This window comes from Schistocerca piceifrons, chromosome 1, assembly GCF_021461385.2.
Source record: "Schistocerca piceifrons isolate TAMUIC-IGC-003096 chromosome 1, iqSchPice1.1, whole genome shotgun sequence".
Taxonomy (NCBI): domain Eukaryota; kingdom Metazoa; phylum Arthropoda; class Insecta; order Orthoptera; family Acrididae; genus Schistocerca; species Schistocerca piceifrons.
The window spans coordinates 657,246,178-657,265,684 of NC_060138.1; the positions used below are offsets into that span (position 1 = coordinate 657,246,178).

At 39.7% G+C, this 19,507-nt stretch overlaps 1 protein-coding gene across 4 annotated transcripts in view; it reads left to right on the plus strand.

Moving 5' to 3' along the window:
- Nucleotides 1-19,507, plus strand: part of LOC124805363 (putative epidermal cell surface receptor) — a 428,974-nt gene that overhangs the window by 296,367 nt on the left and 113,100 nt on the right. For all 4 annotated transcript variants that reach the window (XM_047265922.1, XM_047265913.1, XM_047265930.1 and 1 more), the window contains exons 4-7: nt 1,199-1,427; nt 3,086-3,209; nt 10,885-11,078; nt 16,732-17,015. In XM_047265922.1, the coding sequence (XP_047121878.1) occupies nt 1,199-1,427; nt 3,086-3,209; nt 10,885-11,078; nt 16,732-17,015 (831 nt within the window). The remainder of the gene's footprint in view (nt 1-1,198; nt 1,428-3,085; nt 3,210-10,884; nt 11,079-16,731; nt 17,016-19,507) is intronic.

Here is a 19,507-nt window from a genome sequence, read left to right on the forward strand (position 1 = left end):
TGTGGCCTGTAGAAAGAAAGTATCATGATGATCTCTCCATTGATGAGAGATTCCAGAATAGTCCCCCATTTGGATCTTTGGGATGGGACTGCTGGGAGGTGACCACGAGAAAAAGATTGAATAATCAACCAAAGGATAATGCTCTACGAGTTGGGGCATGGAATGTCAGAAGCTTGAACGTGGTAGGGAAGCTAGAAAATCTGAAAAGGGAAATGCAAAGGCTCCATCTAGATACAGTAGGGGTCAGTGAGGTGAAATGGAAAGAAGACAAGGATTTTTGGTCAGATGAGTATAGGGTAATATCAGCAGCATCAGAAAATGGCATTATGGGAGCACCGATAGTTGAGAAGAGATATATTACTGCCAGAATCAATCAGAGCACACACCGGCTCATTGTTCAAACTTACGCAAGCAAACGGTAATCTAGCGTTCGACACCGCCCGGACTCTATTGCAGGCCCTAGGCATGGGACCGCGGCGACCTCGCCTGCGTGCCAGCTAGCGTCAGATATTTGACATTTCTCTCCCCTTGTCCTTGCGCTCATGTGCGAAATGTCCCGGTTGGTTACAATGGTAGCACACGACCTTAGCAGGAATGCTATTTGCAGGCTGGTAATTCCTTCCCTTTTCCTTATACCCACTGCTACCGACAATTCCTTCGCACTCCCGCATGTCATCTGCTCGCAAAACCCCCTCAATTTCAAAACAGTCATGTAATGTTAATTTCCAGTCCCTAAACATCATTGCAGCACCATGCATCATTGTGCTAAATATTTGCACTTTAGTTTTCCCACCAGTCTCATCTCAAAGAACACATTTGGTTTTACTGCCTTCTTTTTCAGTAGTAGTCTTGTTTATGGTTCTCCCTAGATGACATGTACAGTCGATTACGAATGTAGAAAGTTAAGACTCTCGTCATTGAGACTAAGAAAGTGTATTTAGATAGAATGGTGACTAAAGTATATCCTAACAAAATAACCATTTAAACATTTCTTATCACCTAGTATTTATTTTATTAGTACATACGTTGCACACTTGGGAATGATTAAGAACTTCAATGAAAAGTTGCCTTTTCCAAATAGGATTCAACAATTCTGAGTTACTGGTTGTTGCTCTACTTTGTCCAGGTGTGAAGCAGTATCTTTGCCTTTGCTGCTCAGTTTTCTGTGTAATGCAGTAGTCTCGGATATGGCCGGCAGGTGACAGCAACAGCAACCGCAGTGGGAGAGTGCCCGCCAGGTGGAGGCAACTTCAGCCGCGGCTGTGAAGAGACGTGTGAATGTGCGCCAGGCTCCAGCACGCCCTCATGCCGGCCACGCTGTGCAGGGCCCATGTTCCGCAGGGGCCGTGCACGCCTTGCAGCCGACCCCCTGTGCGATGAGAAGCCTGTGGACGACTGCTGCGCCGTACTTGTCTGCCAGGATTCAGGTCAGTCAGTCCTTCAGTATGGGCCACACCAAGAGGAGCGCTGCAGCAGTCTGAGCAGGATGCTGTGATAAGCTCGATAAAAAAGCAAGAAAAATTTGTTGTTTCAGAAACAACTCATCTCATTTCTCAGCATATGCTCCTTTGAAGGACGTACACTTGGTCTAACAATCCTCCAGCTTTTTCATCCCACAAGAAAAATAGATTTGAAAGAATTTGCAAAATACTCGTTAATTGTAAATATTACTTCCTCATTTGATGAAAATTTCTTCTCAGCAGGCTAAAGTTTCAAGGTAGGAAACAGGAAGAAGTCAGTTTGGAGCTAAGTCTAGTGAATAGGGCAGATGAGGAACAAATACAAAGCTCAATTCATGGACTTTCCATTGTCATCGCTGATGTATGGGATGGCATTATCCTGGTGAAAGAGCACTCCCCCCCAGCCTTCGGTCTTTTCACTGCCAACATAAGTTTCAAACAATTTAGCAATAGCATCCCATTATGGATCTGCCTTTTTCCAAGTAATCTATGGTGATTATTCATTGGGAAACCCAAAAAATGACAGTTATCTTTACATACATCACAAGCTGCGCCTGAAAAAAGTGTGCAACCTTTTAGAATGAGTTGCTTGCACAAAGGCAAGTAAGAAGTGTTGTCTAAACATACATCCAGAAATGGCTGATTGATCAGTAATATGAAAAGACTTTTACCCACAAAAAAAAAAAAAAAAAAAAAAAACAGAATCATCCTTTGTGCTAATTTTATTCCAGGCTGAATGAGTATTGTAATGGTATGGTTAAATTTGCCGTCAGATGAAACATTGGCCAAAGAGATGGTGCCATTAAAATGTTATGACAACCGTGCCTACTAGCACCACTCAGTACACTTGGTTACAAATATGTTCAATTTATTGTGTGCTCTCAACGTGTATCTCCTAAATCTAATGGATTTCTATCAATAGTGACATTTAAAGTCCTTAATGCTTTCATATGTGTGTGACAATGATGAGATACTTCATGAATTGCCTATGAACTATTCACAACCAGCATGTCATTTATGGAATGTATGATATGTTCTTGATAAGCCAAAGGATATAGTTTAAGGAAATTTCGAACATTTGTTGCAATTCATCATTGCAGCTGAAAATATTCACAGCTCACTGTTTCCCATGTACAGTGTAAAATCTGTAGCACTGTTTTTGTGGCACATATGTACAGTTAGTCAGAAAAATAGAAACAAAAGAAAACTGTATATATAATGTGCTGAGCAGAAGGAAATTCCACTTCAAGCCCTGGGTCCAGAGAGGCACAGGATAAAGAAAATGATTGAGTTAACAATTTAGTGGTAGGCTACATTGTGAGAAAGAAATTTTAGAATAATCTGAAAGCTACACATTGGACTGTGCTTGTAAATTTTTTTTGATTGGCTCTGCTGCAGTTCATACTGTACTTGCAGCCCTTCTTATATTACAAGTATTGTTCATAGTCATTTTCAAGTATTTCAACATTCTACAGTATAGCCTAACAATTCACTTAAATACATAACTGTTCAGTACAAAACTACAACAACAGCTTTGTGATTATCTTATGTTGACTATGAAAAACATTTATATTTCTAATTTCCTTCAATACTTTATTCTAAAAGCCTGTTCTTTAACTGTGCAGCTGTGGAGCCCCTAGAGATCTGTCAGTATGAGAACATAACTCTACAACGTGGAGAGGTCTACAAAAATGGCTGTGAGGAAGTCTGTACATGTGGTGAAGCAGGAAAACTCAACTGTAAACCTAGGTAAGTAGCCACACATCAGTTTTCATTCACATTTTCTGAACTTTACCAATGTCTCTATGAGGGTGTTGAAAGGACCTGTACTTAACTGACAGTTTTCAATAGAACAAGGAAAGTTCTGGCAAAATGTAAATAATTTAGAAGTAGTAGAGACCAATCATCAAATAGCAGAAGTGTATAGTCAGCCACATACGGCTCAACACACAATGTGAGGATTGCAGTTCAGCAGTTGGATTAGGCTAAGATGGGGACTGTCAGGCGAGGGAGAGAGATGCAGGAAGCAGGAAGAGGAGTTGGAGACATGTAGCTAGCAGCTCACAGGGAGGCAGCAGATGTGATGGCTAGGAATGTGATACACAGGTACTAGAACTGGTGAGGTAGGGCACACAATGAAGATGATGCGAAGGTTTAGATTGAGATGAGGTGACAGGACAGAAGAAGAGAGAGCTATTGGGTACAGGATGTGTGGACAGTGATTTAGCTGAGATTGGGGCCAGAGGGATTTTGGGAGCGAAGGGTGTGTTGCATAGAAAACTCCCATCTATGTAGTTCAGAAAGCTGGGACTGGAGGGGAGGATCCGGATGACATGAGTTATGAAGCAGCCATTGAGCTTGAGCGTGTTGTGTTCGGCCATTCATTCTGGTCAACACCTGCCTGTTGCCACGCTGACATAAAAAGCTGTACAATGATTGCAGGAGTGTAGGTATATGACAAGGCTGCTTTCACGAAATTCTCAATCTCTGATGGGATAGGATAAGCCTCTGACAGGACTGGAGTAGGAAGTAATAGGTGGGTGAATCAGACCGGTCTCGCACATGGGTCTTCCCCTGTGGCAAGGGGTTGGGAGTGGGAATGGCATAAGGATTGACCTGAATGTTGTGGGGGTTGGATGGGCAATGGAACACCACTGTAGTAGGGGTGGTGAAGAACTTGTGTAGGATGTCTCTCATTTCCAGACATGAAGATAGATTATAAATTGCCTGGCAAAGGATGTAATTCATTTGGTACAGTCCTTTCTTATACTGGTGCTAAGAGGGGCACTCCTTTGTAGCTGGTTCTTGGGGGTGGGGGGGAGGATTAAGGTGTGTAAGGATATGGCATGGGAAATCTGTCTGTGGACAAGTTTGGGAGGTAATGCAGGGTGGCCACAAACAGGAGAAACCAGCAATATTGAGAATCATCAGCGAATTTCAGGCAATCAGGAAATATCATGGAAAAATCGTGGAATTTCATAAAGTATTAGGTAATTTTCCTGTGCCTACCCAATATATTTTCATGCCACCTATGGACTGCAGCTGGAAGCATATTGCCCATTACTGTTTGGGATAATATCATAATTATTGAGCCCATATTCATGCATGTTTTCCACATAAACTGTGAAACCTTTGAGCCATGGAACATACTACACTCATGCTCATAAATTAAGGATAATTGCAGAATGTCGTGCCACACAACAAGGCACTACACAAAACTGGCATTAATAGCATCGGCACATAGGGAACACACACATGACACAGATCTGTAAGTCCACGGTATTGGAGATAAGTTGAGAAAACCATCCTGAAACACATGTGCTACAAAACACCTCTGTTTCCTGCGCATGTACCCTGACAACAACATAGGATATGATCACCACGCACACGTACACAGGCCGCCGCCAATGGGTTGGCATACTCTGGATCAGGTAAACGAGCAGCTGCTGCGGTATAGCCTCCCTTTCTTGCACCAATGCCTGTCTGAGCTCCTGAAGTGCCCTAGGGGTTTGAAGACATGCAGCGATACATCGACCAAGAGCGTCCCAGACATAGTTGAGGGGGTTTAGGTCTGGAGAACAGGCAGGCCACTTCATTCTCCTGATATCTTCTGTTTCAGGGTACTCCTCCATGATGGCAGCTTGGTGGGGCCATGTGTTATCATCCATCAGGAGAAAGGTGGGACCCACTGCACCAGTGAAAAGGTGCAAAATGACATCCCAATACACCTGACCTGTTACAATTCCTATGTCAAAGACATGCTGGGGTGTACGTGTGCCAATCATAATCCCATCCCACACCATCAAACCACGACTTCCATACAGGTCCCTTTCAATGACATTAAGGGGTTGGTAACTGGTTCCTGATTCACGCCAGATGAAAACCCGGTGAGAATCACTGTTCAGGCTACTCCTGGACTCGTCTGTGAACACAACATGGGACCACTGTTCCAATGACCATGTACTGTGTTCCTGACACCAGGATTTACGGGCTCTCCTGTGACCAGGGGTCGGTGGAATTCACCTTGCAGGTCTCCAGGCGAATAAACCATGTCTGTTTAGTCATCTGTAGACTGTGTGTCTGTAGACCACTGTTCCAGTGGCTGCGGTAAGGTCCCAAGCAAGGCTACCTGCAGTACTTTGTGGCCATCTGCGGGTACTGATGGTGAGATATTGGTCTTCTTGTGGTGTTGTACACTGTGGACGTCCCGTACTGTAGCGCCTGGACATGTTTCCTGTCTGCTGGAATCATTGCCATAATCTTGAGATCACACTTTGTGGCACACGGAGGGCTCGTGCTATGACCTTCTGTGTTTGACCAGCCCCCAGTTGCCCTAGTATTCTACCCCTCATAACGTCATCAATATTTCTTTGAGCCATTTTCAGCACACAGTCATCATTAGCACATCTGAAAACGTCTGTACACTTACTTGCTGCACCGTACTCTGACATGCACCGACACACCTCTGTGTATGTGAACTGCTGCCAGCACCACCGTGCAACGACCGCAGATCAAATGCACCGCATAGTCATACTCTGAGGTGATTTAAACCAACAAACCGCCCACCAGAGCATTGTTTCACCACGTATCAGCATTATCTTTAATTTATGAGCATGAGTGTACATAATATAGCAGTCTTCTCCAACTAAAATGGGTACTATACTTTATTTTTTATGTACAAAATATTGGCTTAGCATTTGAAATCTTAGTACACACTGTACATTTACAAACTACTGTGAGGTTTGTTGACTCAACAGACTCACTAGTTTAACTGTTAATCGTTCATGTTTCAGTTCCATACATGGCTACACTCTATACAAATACTTTCAGAAAAGACTTGCAACCTACATCCTCAGTTATTTCCTGGATGTGTTCCAATATCTATCTTCCTCTACTGTTCTTACCATCTGCAGCTTCCTTGAGTACCATGGAAGTTATTCTCTGATGTTTTAACAGATGTCCCGTCGCCCAGTATCTTCATCTTGTGTTTTCTATATTTTCCTTTCTTTGCTGATTCTGTAGAGACCTCATAATTCTTAATCATATCAGTCCACCCAGTTTTCAGCATTCTTCTGTAGTGCCACACATCAGACACTTTAACTCTCCTCTGTTCTGGTTTTCCCACTGTCCATGAGTCACTACCAGGCAATGCTCTGCTCCAAACATACATTATCAGAAATTTCTTCCTCAAATTAAGGCCTATGTTTGATACCAGCATATTTCTCTTGGACAGAAATGCCCTCTTTGCCTGTGCCCATCTGCTTTTTATGCTCTCCGTGCTTCATCCATCATGGGTTGTTTTGCTTCCAAGGTAGTGGAATTCCTTAACTTTGTCTACCTCGTGATCACCAAGTTTGGTGTTAAGTTTCACACTACTCTCATTTCTGCTACTTCTCATTAGCATTGTCTTCCTACAGTTTGCTCTCAATCCATATTCTGCACTCATTAGACTGTTAATTCCACTCAACAGATCTTGTAAATCTTCTCCAGTTTCGTTCTGAATGAAACACACCTGACACTGGCATAATATTCCACAATATTTAATTACATGTTACACAAACCGGTTTTGGCTGTTACACTGTCAGCAGGTACAAAGCTAAGTATAAGGTGTGGTATGTGATGTGGGGTAATTTTGTTGCATCAGAGAATTTAAGCTAGTACATGTACAGAGTATTTCCATTTCCAGAGGTGAATATGTTAATGTTATAATAAGAATAAAAGAAATGAGGTTATTCAGTGTAAATGCAATGTAAGATTATTTAACTAAAATAAAATGTGTGGCACATTAACTAATGAATTATAGACAAATTACAACAGTTGTACATAGAACAACATAATTGAACAACAAGCTGAACAAAATAATCTTGTCTTTAATAGAACATAAATTACAAACAGATAAGATACAATAATGATATTAAGCAGGTCAGTGATGCAGCTGTGATCATACAGAGTAAATTTATTTATTTGTTTTAACACAACAAGAGAATTCATAATAACTGAAATAAAGGAAATGGATCATGTGAGTAAGAGGGGTAATTTATAACATGGCCTGGATGGACTTAAGAGCAGTATTTGCAGTTAAAAGTGGTGAGTAAGAGAACTTTCAGTACTGGACTTGGGTTGATGGAAATGTGTTTATTAATTTCCTCAATTTCAGGACAGTTCATCTTCCTTCCTTTCTGGCTGTGATGTAATGCTTCATGTTTCACCTTGTGACCATGGCCTTCTTTAAGCATGCGATCTCCAAAAGTAGAGTCTCCTTTTCTAAGTTTCCAACTTGTGTGGTGTTCCTTCAGGCAGATAGATATTGTCCTTCCAGACTGACCTACATTGAATTTGCCACAGTTGAAACTAATTTTATACTCTCTGTTCTTCTCCAAAGCTGAAGTGCTGTCTTTCCCATTGAGCAAAAGGCATCCAACAGTTTGTGCACATAAAATGATGTTTTTACATTCCTGGATTTAAGCTTTCGGGTTACATCCAGTGAGACTTTTCCTATCTATGGAATTGAGCACCACTTATTACATTCTTGAGGTGGTGGGTTAAGGGCAGTGTAAAGAAGAGAGAACACCTGTTGTTTATACTTTTTGTGCATTATGGAGCCCACTAAAGTAGGAGGATAGCCATTGTTTGATGGCATTTAATTCCATTTGGAAGTTGGCTTTACACATGGGGATGGATATTAGGTGATGTATCATAGAATGAAAAGCAGCATGTTTATGGGTCACTGGGTGTTGAGAATTGACTGTTATTATTGTATCTGTGGTGTTACGTTTCCTATAGATCTTGAAAGTATGAATATGGTCACTGATGTCTATGGTTAGATCTAAGTAGTTTAGGCAATTACCCCCAAACTCCAGTGTGAATTTTATACTGTTATGTTAAGAATTTACACTGAAGCACCAAAGGAACTGGTATAGGCATGTGTATTCAAATACAGAGATATGTAAACATGCAGAATACAGCACTGTGGTCGGTAACGCCTATGTAAGACAAGTGTCTGACGCAGTTGTTAGATTGGTTATTGCTGCTACAATGGCAGATTATCAAGATTTAAGTGGGTTTGAACGTGGTGTTATAACAGCACATGAGCAATGGAACACAGCATCTCTCAGGTAACAATGAAGTCTGATTTTGAACCATCTAGAAGAAACATTCTTCAGCTCCCAAAAACCCCAAACCCCTCATCTGATTCAGATTCATTGGTGACATCTTCACAATCTAGACTCATGGCCAAGAGACCCTATATTCATTCCTCCACAACCTTAACACCATCTCTGTTACCTGTTTCACCTTGTCCTCTTCAAACCAATGTGCCACCTTCATGGACATTGACCTCCACGTCTCTGATGGTTCCATATACACCTCTGCCCATATTAAACCCACTAATCACCAACTGTACTGGCATTTTGACAGCCATCACCCCCATCCACACCAAAAAGTCACTCCAGTACAGCCCGGCCACCCATGGATGGCTTATCTGCAATGACAAGAATTCCCTGGTCCAATATGCCGAAGGTCTCAAGGGAGCCTTCACAGATAGGCATTACTCCTCTTACCTGGTCCCCAAACAATTTCCCATGCCATATCCTCACTCACACCTAATACTTCAACCATTCCCCGTAATCAGTTACAAAGGAGCCTACTCTCATCACCCATACTACCATGCACTGGAGTAACTGAATCTCACCCTTCACCAGACCTCTGACTATCTATCATGAGGCCCAGAAATGAGGGATATCCTACCTGAGATCTTTTCCACTGCTACTAGAGTGGTATTACATCACCTATTCAACCCACACAAGTCCAGTTCCTGCCTATGCTACTCACACTCCCAATCCCTTCTCACAGGGGACATACTTATGTGGAAATTCCAGGTGGAACACTGGCCTGATTCATCCACACAGCACTTCTACTACAGTCCTGCCACAGACGTATCCCACCCCACCAGATACAGAGCCATCTGTGAAAGCAGTCACATTATATTCCTATTCTGCTGCAACCACAGCACAGCTTTTTATGTCAGTGTGGAAACCAACCAGCTGCCCACCAGAATGAATGGCCACTGCCAAACTGTGGCCAAGGACAAAGTTAGTGGCTCAACAAACTGCTGAGCACATCATTTTCAAATTCAATGGCTGCTTCACAATTTGTGCCATCTGCATCCCTCCAGCACCAGCTTTCTGAACTACATAGGTGGGAATTATCCTGGTAGCACATCCTTCCCTCCCACAATCTCCTATCTTCAGTCTCTGCTAGTCCACTGTCCCTGCACCCTCCACAGCCTCTACAGTTCTTCTGCCCCCTCACCTCATCACAGTCCACACCTCCTCATCATCTTTAATGATGACTGGGTGTGCATGCCACTAGTCAAGTCTACATCAGACTCAGAAGACCATTGATTCAAACAAGGTTGCATCAGTTGCAGCTCTCAAATATAAAGTCTATTGCTTAGTTTGTACATTCATCTTGGCCAACTGGAGAAAGCAGCGGTCATCCTCTGCTGAAGCCACTTTATATGATTCAGTAATTCCTAATCAATGTATCACCCTCTTCTATAAATCTATACATTTGTTCCCCCACAAGCATTATTATAATGGAAAAACATGTTGAAGTGTCATAGTACAACAGACTTATTACATGAAGACTAATCATTCTCTCTGAACTCACATTTGGGAGGATGACAGTTCAATCCCGTGTCCAGCCATCCTGATTTAAGTTTTCCGTGATTTCCCTAAAACTGCTCCAGGTGAATGCTGGGATGATTCCTTTGAAAGGGCATGGCCGACTTCCTTCCCCATCCTTCCCTAATCTGATGAGACTGATGACCTCACTGTTTGGTTTCTTCCCACAAATAACCCCCAACTGATCATTCTCAGCTATCTGAACACACCCACATATGATACTGCAGCCTAACTGCCTTTCTTGCAGTGGGGAACAGGGAAAAATGTTTGATTCAGTGGTTTGGGTTACTGTCGGTCAGCAAGACAATGCCCTGATATTTGCGATGAGAAATATACAAACCTTTCCTGAAGCAAAATGTTTGATGTCCATCTGAAATGTTTCCTTTTTGTAATGTCCAAGTCGTCATTGGTTGGCAGATTGTTAGTAACAGGTCTCCAGTGGCCACTGGTGTCAACTACAAACTACCAAACTACATGACAGTGGAAAAAGGAGAGGGAGGGAGAGAGGGTGCAGATACTCTTCTGTCACTTCCTTATCTACATCAAATTGCAGTTTGTAATGCAGTATAATTCTGATCCATTTTCTTTCCCTTCCAGATATGACACAGAAATCGCGTATACAAGTAAAATTCATGCTATTTAATTACTGTGCTGACTTTTATCTTATTTCATGCTGCATTGATGTAAGTTATCCCATGTTTTATATTGATAAAGAATTACACATCATTTCTTCTTTTCAGATGTCCATCACCAGTACATAGGGAGTCAGCAGTGACAGACAAATGTGTCATGCTGCCTGATCCAACTGATCCCTGTTGCAAAGTGCTTCGCTGTGATGTCACACTCACAGAAGGTGACTACGAGACCTCATCTGTCAGTGCCCAGGATTCAACTTCTGCAAATCTGCCAATGAACACAACAACTCCTGTTACAAGTAATGATTCTCTTTCGGTTACTGAGGATGGTTAAAGCAGGGATGCACAGACTGTGACCCACTCACTGCATTCAGTCTGCCATGGGTCTGATGGTGGCCTGCCACTCACTGTTCATTTTTGTAATTTTTTCGTCTTTTACTCATATGCTACTGAAATGGAGAGAGCAGGTTGTTTTGAGCACAGTCTAGCTAGCAACAGAGCAGAGGGATCCAATTCAGAATAATAAATTATCTCACAACACAATATTTTTGAACTTGCAATCACAGTAGTGGGTTTGTGCCCACAGTCCTAACAAGCCTGTGCACCCCTGGCTTAAAGATTGTAATGTTTGTGGACAAAGCATGCTAATTAGGGGTACAAACTTAGCTTCAGTAGACGCAGCTTAAATAGATTTCAGCTGAACTGTGACATGCACAGTTACAATGTAACACGTGTGTGTGTGTGTGTGTGTGTGTGTGTGGCAAAGAGAACCAAAATAAAATTTAAATTTACAATGTCTGTTGTAATCTTGTCGAAGTATTTGGAACTGATTGTTAACTTTTGCACTCACAATACTAAAAAGCAGAAAATAATTATTTATGTAAAACATTTTTTTTTAATATAACACATTTATAAAATGGACTCAGAAATATAAAATCATTTCTCCTTACCCCATATAGATTCCTGGCCCCAAACAGATAGTCCTGAAAATTTGTGCTTTCAAATTTTTATAGTAGCTATGATAATACTAATAAAACTTAAAACAAAATGCACGGGGCACATGCAATAGATAATGGTAAGGGCTGTAGGCAGTAGCTGTCACTGAGAAAAGTCCCACAGCAGTTCCTGTCATTCGCAGTACAATAAAATTGTTAGTGTACCTACTTAGGTACACTACTAATGCATCAGTTATGTATTGCATACACCCCACGTTTTTTGTTTTAAATTTTACAAGTTTTTATCATACTTATTAAAATTTCACTGGCGCAAATATTAGGACTATGAGTATGTATGGCATTAGGAATCTGTAAGGAACTAGGAGAAATTATTTTATGCTATTTTAGTCCATTTTCAAAATCTTTTATGTTAAAAAGATTTTGAGTTAAATAATTATTTTTAAGTGTAGCAGTTTTCTTTTTAATTTACTCAATTAAATTTAGCTGTCATAAGCATGAAGCAAGCGGTATAGTGACAGTTTATTGTTAATACAACATATGGATTAAGTTCATGTGATTTCCTTGTCTTTTGTGGATATGTGATTTGATTCCTTCTTGATGGAGTCCATGGATCCTGATGAGTGAATCAATGAACTGAAGTGAAAATCATGACTGCTCCGACATGGTTAAGCAACAATCCCTCTATCCCAAACAGATTTGAGAGGAGCATGTTTAATTCTGAAATATTTGAGAATAGGTTTCTTCTAATAAATTCAAAATATAAAAGGTTAGAAAGGAAATTGTGAGACAGTCATGTAATGTGACGGGATACTTGACAATTCACCCACTTAAGATCTTCTGGTAATGGTTAAATGAAAAAGGGTGACTGACATGATACAGTTGGGTACTTGAAAACTTATCCCAAAAACAGTGGCTTAAGCATTCAGATTGTTGCTTCCTGCACAGTCCTCATATAAGATAAAATGTATAAGAAAAGCAGATTCAGGCAAGCAATTTATTTATAACATCTAATATTCAGTAATTTTGTTAGTGTACTAACATGGAAAGAAAACATTTTCTGTTGACACTGATTTGAGTGCATTTTCTCTGGTGTTCAGACATTTTCAATTTCGTTTTTGCAACAAAGCAGACACTACTAATTATGCATTTTGTGTGACCCCTTTTTCCAACAGAAAATGTTGGTTTGTTTCTCATTACAATTAATTTTTAGTGGAATTTTGTGTGCCTACTCAGTAGAAAGCTCCCAAAGAAGTCTAGCGTCATTTTTGACTGAACAAAATGTAGTAACAGAGAAAGCACAGCACAATCCTTTATTTTTCTGAGTAGAAGTTAGGTTGATAGCTTACTATGAAACTGAGTAGTACTATTTACATAATAACATAGGATGTAAATACAACAACCTTGTAAAGCTGATTAATTCCATGTCCTGTGACATATTCACAGCCTGGCTCACTGGAACAAAATATATAAATAAATAAAATAAATTTGCTTGTACCAAGAAACAAACTGACATTTTCCACTGACACTAGGCATTCCATGGAATGTGAGAGGAGAAGTATTTTTTGGGCTAAGTGCATTACACTACATGAGTCATATTTCAAAGATACTGTGGAGAGAAGTCTTTGGGATCTAAATTTAATTTAAGTGCAACAAAACAATGCAACAATGTTATGAAAGACTATTGCATTACAGTCTTAATAAAAATTATAAAGGAATCTAAAACATTTAAATTAAGAGTTTCTGTGCAGATACTCTGCAACAGAGAAGAAGGAATTGCCTAATTGAAATTTCTTTAATTCAGTCTTAAACTCCTATACATTACGGTATCTGGCTGACACTTAACATGCTCCAGCAGATTGTTGCATACATTTGTTGCCATACATCTGTCTCCTTTCTGCATTACTGTTAACCCCTTGAAGTCTTTGTAGAGGCTGTTTTTGAGAAATACTGGTAATGACAAAAGATGTTAATGAACATTAATATTGTGAAATATTTGTTGAAATACTAAGTTTCTCGAAGATATTTCTGCTGTATGTTCTAGAATTAACACCATGTATAACACTTATAACGTGTTTCTGAAAGAAGTATCCAAGTTTGTTGAGTTTCTTGAAACATAACTCTGTAACTTATAAACTAAATGGAAATATGCAGAATAAACTAGTTTCCTCATTTTTAAATCACTTAGAGCAGTAACCATATGTAGCACATATGTAGCTGAACTAAAGTACTTTATTAATTATAGGCAGTAGGCTCTCCACTTAATGTTATGATCTATCTACATGTATCCCCTCTCGCTGAACATATTGTTTAATTAGGATGTTCTTGGTTCTTCCATATGATCTTGCTTTTCAAAATTTTTGTGAAAGAATATTGACTCTAATTAAGTGTCCAGTGAGTTTTGCTTTATACTGTCTTACTTCAGTAGTTCTTTTCTTCTCCCCTATTTCTTGCAAAACCATCTCATTTGTTTTCATCAGTCCAGCTAGGTCTTGTGATTCTCCTCCAGAATCACACTTCCACATCTTAGAGGATGAGCTTTCTCCTCCTTTGCCAATGTCCATGTTACACATCCATATCTCAGGACACTCTTATATAAAACTCTTCTTAGTGTGGAAGCCGATGTTTTTGTTCAGCAGAAGGTGCTTCTTATTCATACTTATCCTAGCTAAATTTAACTGACTAAACTGCAATAAAAGCTGTTACCCTGATAAAAGAATCAGTTACTGCTTCACGATTTATAATAAATAGCTGCTGTTTATTTCATATTCATAGCTTAATATTTACTTCACTATATTAGTATTTTTCAAAACAAATTAGTTACCCACATCCAAAAATACAGAGACCTGTTCACAATACATTACTGCTTTTCATGTGCTTTAAAAATGAACACTGTTACTTGCTATGTAGCTGACACTATGAAGAGATTCATTACATTAGTAACTTAGTATATTAAAAGGATCAGCTTAAAACATCCCTTATCTCATCGTTCATGACACTGTGATGCGAAAGAAATACGACATTAGTTCGATCATCACTACTACACTCAATGCAGAGGCATATTACAAACTCTTGTTCATAAGGCAAGAGTTGTCTCAGCTTACAGCAGAGCTTAACCATCCTCACTTTGTGTTTGTACAGAACAGGTACTTTGATAAACAGATTTGTAATGCATTTCAGCCTGCAGGCATTAAATATCAAGAACAGCCAGTAGAAATGGAGAACTTCAGGAGGATGGTTTTTCTACCTCATGTTGGTGGTATGTCCTTTAAGATTGGCAGGCTGTTCAAGAAACATCAAACAAAATGTGTCATTCAGCCTCCATTGTAAGCACAGATGATGCTGGGTTCTGTTAAAGACAATGTAGGTCTACAGAGATTAGGGATATATAAGATCCTGTGACAGTGTGGGAAATCATGCATTGGCCAGACATGTTGCACTGTTAAGGATAGATGCACTGAACATAGCCATCACGACAGACTGTATCAGTCAGAAAAGTCTGCTGTTGCTGAACACTGTCTTGACTTGGGACATACCATGAACTATGGAGAGACATGGATCCTTTCATAAACTGGGACATCATCTTTAAAGAAGTATGATTAATAGAGACAAGGGGTTTCAGCTCAGCAAGGAATGGCAACCAGCATTGGCATTATTAGGGCATTGTTAGGCCCAGAGAAATGAACCGCAGTCAACACAGATGGGGAATCAGAGTCTGCACACTTAAACTGGTTGCCAACACTCTGTCCACATGCACACTGGGTTAAGATTTGTGGCTGCACTTTTCTTGCATCGTACATATGAGGGCCTTGGCCCATTTCTCTGGCAGGGGCACTGGATGTCACCATACTCCATGGTACATCTTTGATGACATTATAGCCCCACCCCTTGGTGCTTGCTCTTTTCTAGCAAGCCAGCATATATATTGGCTAACCACTGCAGCAAGAGGTCATTAAGCATCTGAAGACAAAGAGCAGCTCTCTCATGGAAGCACTGTGCAGCTTCCACAACATTATTTGACACAGTACCCAAAAATGAATGAAGCACTGCAACATTAATTGCACTTGGAAAGATTCCGAAGTCCATCAGACTGACTGAAAAACATATATCACTAACATTCAGCAGTCACTTCCAACTAATTTCTTGCATCTTAAACCAAAATGTCCCAAAATATAAAACATAAGAACAGTTCAAAACTATGTACATTAAAAGTCCTACCAAAATTAAAACACCTTAAGTTTCCATGCAAAAAGAAGACAGATTATTTTAACTACACTCTACAAAGTCAGTCTCTTCCACTATGGATAAAATTCATCTTCTGTAAACGTACCTACAACTAATATACAGCTTAATACTCTTACATAAGGTAGCATAAGCTCATGTGTATTACGTTTATATGACAGGAATTTGTTAAAATCATTTAGCACTCAGAAGAGATTGTGTTCAGTATGATATGCTTGCAAAGTTAAGAGTTATAAAGAGGCATATATGCTTTTATGAAAGATTGTAGAATCTCTTCCTGTCATAAATTATATTACACATGCTCACTGAATAGTAATCAATATTAAACTACAAAGTCCAGTAATTTAATGGTTCTATTCGCAATAAAAATAATACTGCACAAAATGTATGTGGCACATGAAGTAGATAGTGTGAATGTACATTGAATTATTAGTAACATACTCATATTATGACTCCAGAAGATCATTAATAGGTCAGATGTGGGGCTACTCAATGCAAATTAAAAAGTAAAATCTGTTGATATCTCTTGGAAGCTTTCGAGGTAGTATTACAGCAGCAAATGTAGGTCAATCTGTTTTCTATAATGAGATAGTTTTTTAATATATCCCTACATCCTTAAGCTATTGTGATTTGGAAATTTAAAAAATGGTTTGTTCAATTGCTAAATGTTTGGGGCATCATGTTTTTCACTTATCCGCATATTCAATTGCAAATTTTATTTCAGTTCTCTAACATGATTTTTTTTCTCTCCCAACAGCTAATTTTACAGGTACATGTCAATACAAGGGTAATAACTATGAAATCAACGAAGAATTTCATGATGGATGTGAAGCATTTTGTATCTGTGAAGCAACAGGTGTACAATGTGCTCCTATCCAGTGTCCCACAGAATTTGGGCTGGACTTAATAGACCCTCACTGTCTTGAATGGGACACATCAGCATTTGTCCCTAGTCCCCCATCTTGCTGCCCATCAGAAGCAATCTGCAAGAACAATGGCTCTTGTCTGTATGAAGGACAACGATTTGACAACTTCGCACAGGTACTGAAAATTTTGTGTCAGCTTAATGAATATAATGATACGGGAATTATTTCCAAGTTAAAAAATTTTCCTATGTTTCTAATACTATACCTAAGCATAAATTAAGAGAGAAGGAAGAAGGAATACCAAATTGGGAATGACACCAAGAAACAGCAATTCACCTTGACCTATGTCTTAGTAGTCCTTAATCAACTATAGTGCTTGGTCACTTCCAGTGGTTAAGAGATACTTTTGGTGAGAAGGAACAGCAAGACCCTCCCTTATAGCTCCCTAATCTCAAAGCCTCACAGTACAAAGCAAGATCAGTTGATGTTTAGAACAGCTGTTCTGTAAAAAAATTTGGTACATTCTTCATACAGGTTTATATGCAAATGGGACAGTTGGCAAATATAGGTTGTAATATACCACATTATTCAGTTATAAAGTGATTCTGAGAATACAGGTTCACCGTTATTTGCAGATTAAATTGTTGGAGAAGAGATGAACATTTTAACAATGTGTACTAGATTAATGTAGGGATCATCTTACATTTAAAAATGAAGCTACAGCAATTGAGGTCACATGTGTATTTGTTTTGAAGCATTTGGAAGGTTTGGATGGGGAAGAATGACATCAGCTTGGCTAAGAACTAGGACAAATGTGAGGAGGGGAGTGGTGAGTGGGTGGCAAATTTGGTCATCCTGCCAACCATGGAAATGTATACCACATACCATGGGCATGGCTTTTTATGTATATTTACTATGTTTAAACTGCAAATTGCCTGGACCTATTTGTAGTTAGAATTTAAATGACTTCAAAATTATAGAAATACTCATCAATAGTATACATTTCTGCAGGAGATGGTAAAATTCTGGATAGGGGCCAGTGCCATGTTTACATATTTCACGTAGCAATATTATCCACGCTCACTGTGGAGTGTGATGGGAACAAAAGGAGTGTGTCAATTGCTGGTTCTACACAGCCAGTGAGAGAGTAGCATGCAGACAACATGTCTGGAAGCACAAGACGAAGGATTATTGGCACATTCTCATGTCAATAGAGAGACAAAATGTGCTATGTATTTGGAAAAAAAGCTTTCATTCTCAGATTTCACCATAACCACAAACTTGGAAACTGTAACATATTCAGAAGAAACAGCCAAATATTTGTGGCAACCAAAACAGATGTCCATTTCACTAGCACCAATTTAAGCTGTGTGATTAGGTCCTTTCCTAACCTCAACCTAAGAGGTTGCTCAGTATGTATAAGACACATCCAATGAAGGCTTCTTGATTACTCAAGAAATTATCAAAATAAAGGTACTGGAGAGATAGAAGAGTTTTTCAACCGCATGCATCATGAAATTCAAAGCAAGTACTGGCTGGTGCTTGAGGATGATGAAAAAGGCAGGGCTTACATTACAACGCAGAACAACGCTCCACATGATTAACAGTTACTTACATATCAGCATCATGTAATCATCAATCTAAGGAAATGGTATGACTGTTTGCTAGGCAATATGGGCAATACTGATCAGATGCCTGTGTATTTTGATATGCCATCAGATGTTACTGTTGATGTGAAGGGCATAAAACGTGTTCTTATAAAATGTTCTGCCAGTGGAAAGGCCAGACTAACAGCAGTGCTGGGAGCAGTAGCAGTTGAAAGGAAGCTCCCCTCATTTGTGATTCTTCACAGAAAAATGACACTGAAAGAAAAATTGCCTGCAGGACTTACCTAAGGCCAAGGAAAGGAATGGATGACAAATGAACTGATACTAGATTGGTTGAAGGTTGTCTGGAACAGAAGACAGGGACTTTCGAAGGCGTGCATGCGAGTTAGTGTTACACGTTAGTTTGTGTGTAATTCTTGTCCTGCCGAGTGTGATTAACAGAAAGGAAATGTTGGTGCTTGATTCTTTCAGGCATATTTCACCCACGACATTAAGGATCTGAGGGCAAAGAACAAAAACTTAGAAATAGTTCCTGGTGGCTTGACCTCACAACTTCAAGCAACGGATGTTGTAGTGAACCAACCTTTTAAGGTCCACCTGTGACATATTTACAGTGAGTGCGTTCTTCAAGGAGACCAGACTCTCACTCCAGTAGGAAGTTAAAGAAACCCTAAATATCTATGCTGGGCCAGTGGATCTTTAGTGTCTGGAGCAGAAACTCAAGTGAGCCTATCAAGAAAGGATTGAAGAAGTGCTACATGTCCAATGCCACGATGGATCAAAAGTGACATACTTTGGGAGGAGTACCAGCAAGGAAGAATTTGCAGATGATGGTGGTGGTGGTGGTGGTGGTGGTGGTGAACAGCAATACCACAGATGACTGGAGCTAGCAAAAAATGAAGTGAAGATAAAAGTTTTCATTTCTTTTTGTTTATTTTGTTTCTCTTGTATTATAGAAATGTAGAGAATCAGTAGACGACATAATTTAAAAATAGGTATAATATTAATTTTTTGGGCAGGTACATTGTGTGTGAGTGTGTGTGTGTGTGTGTGTGTGTGT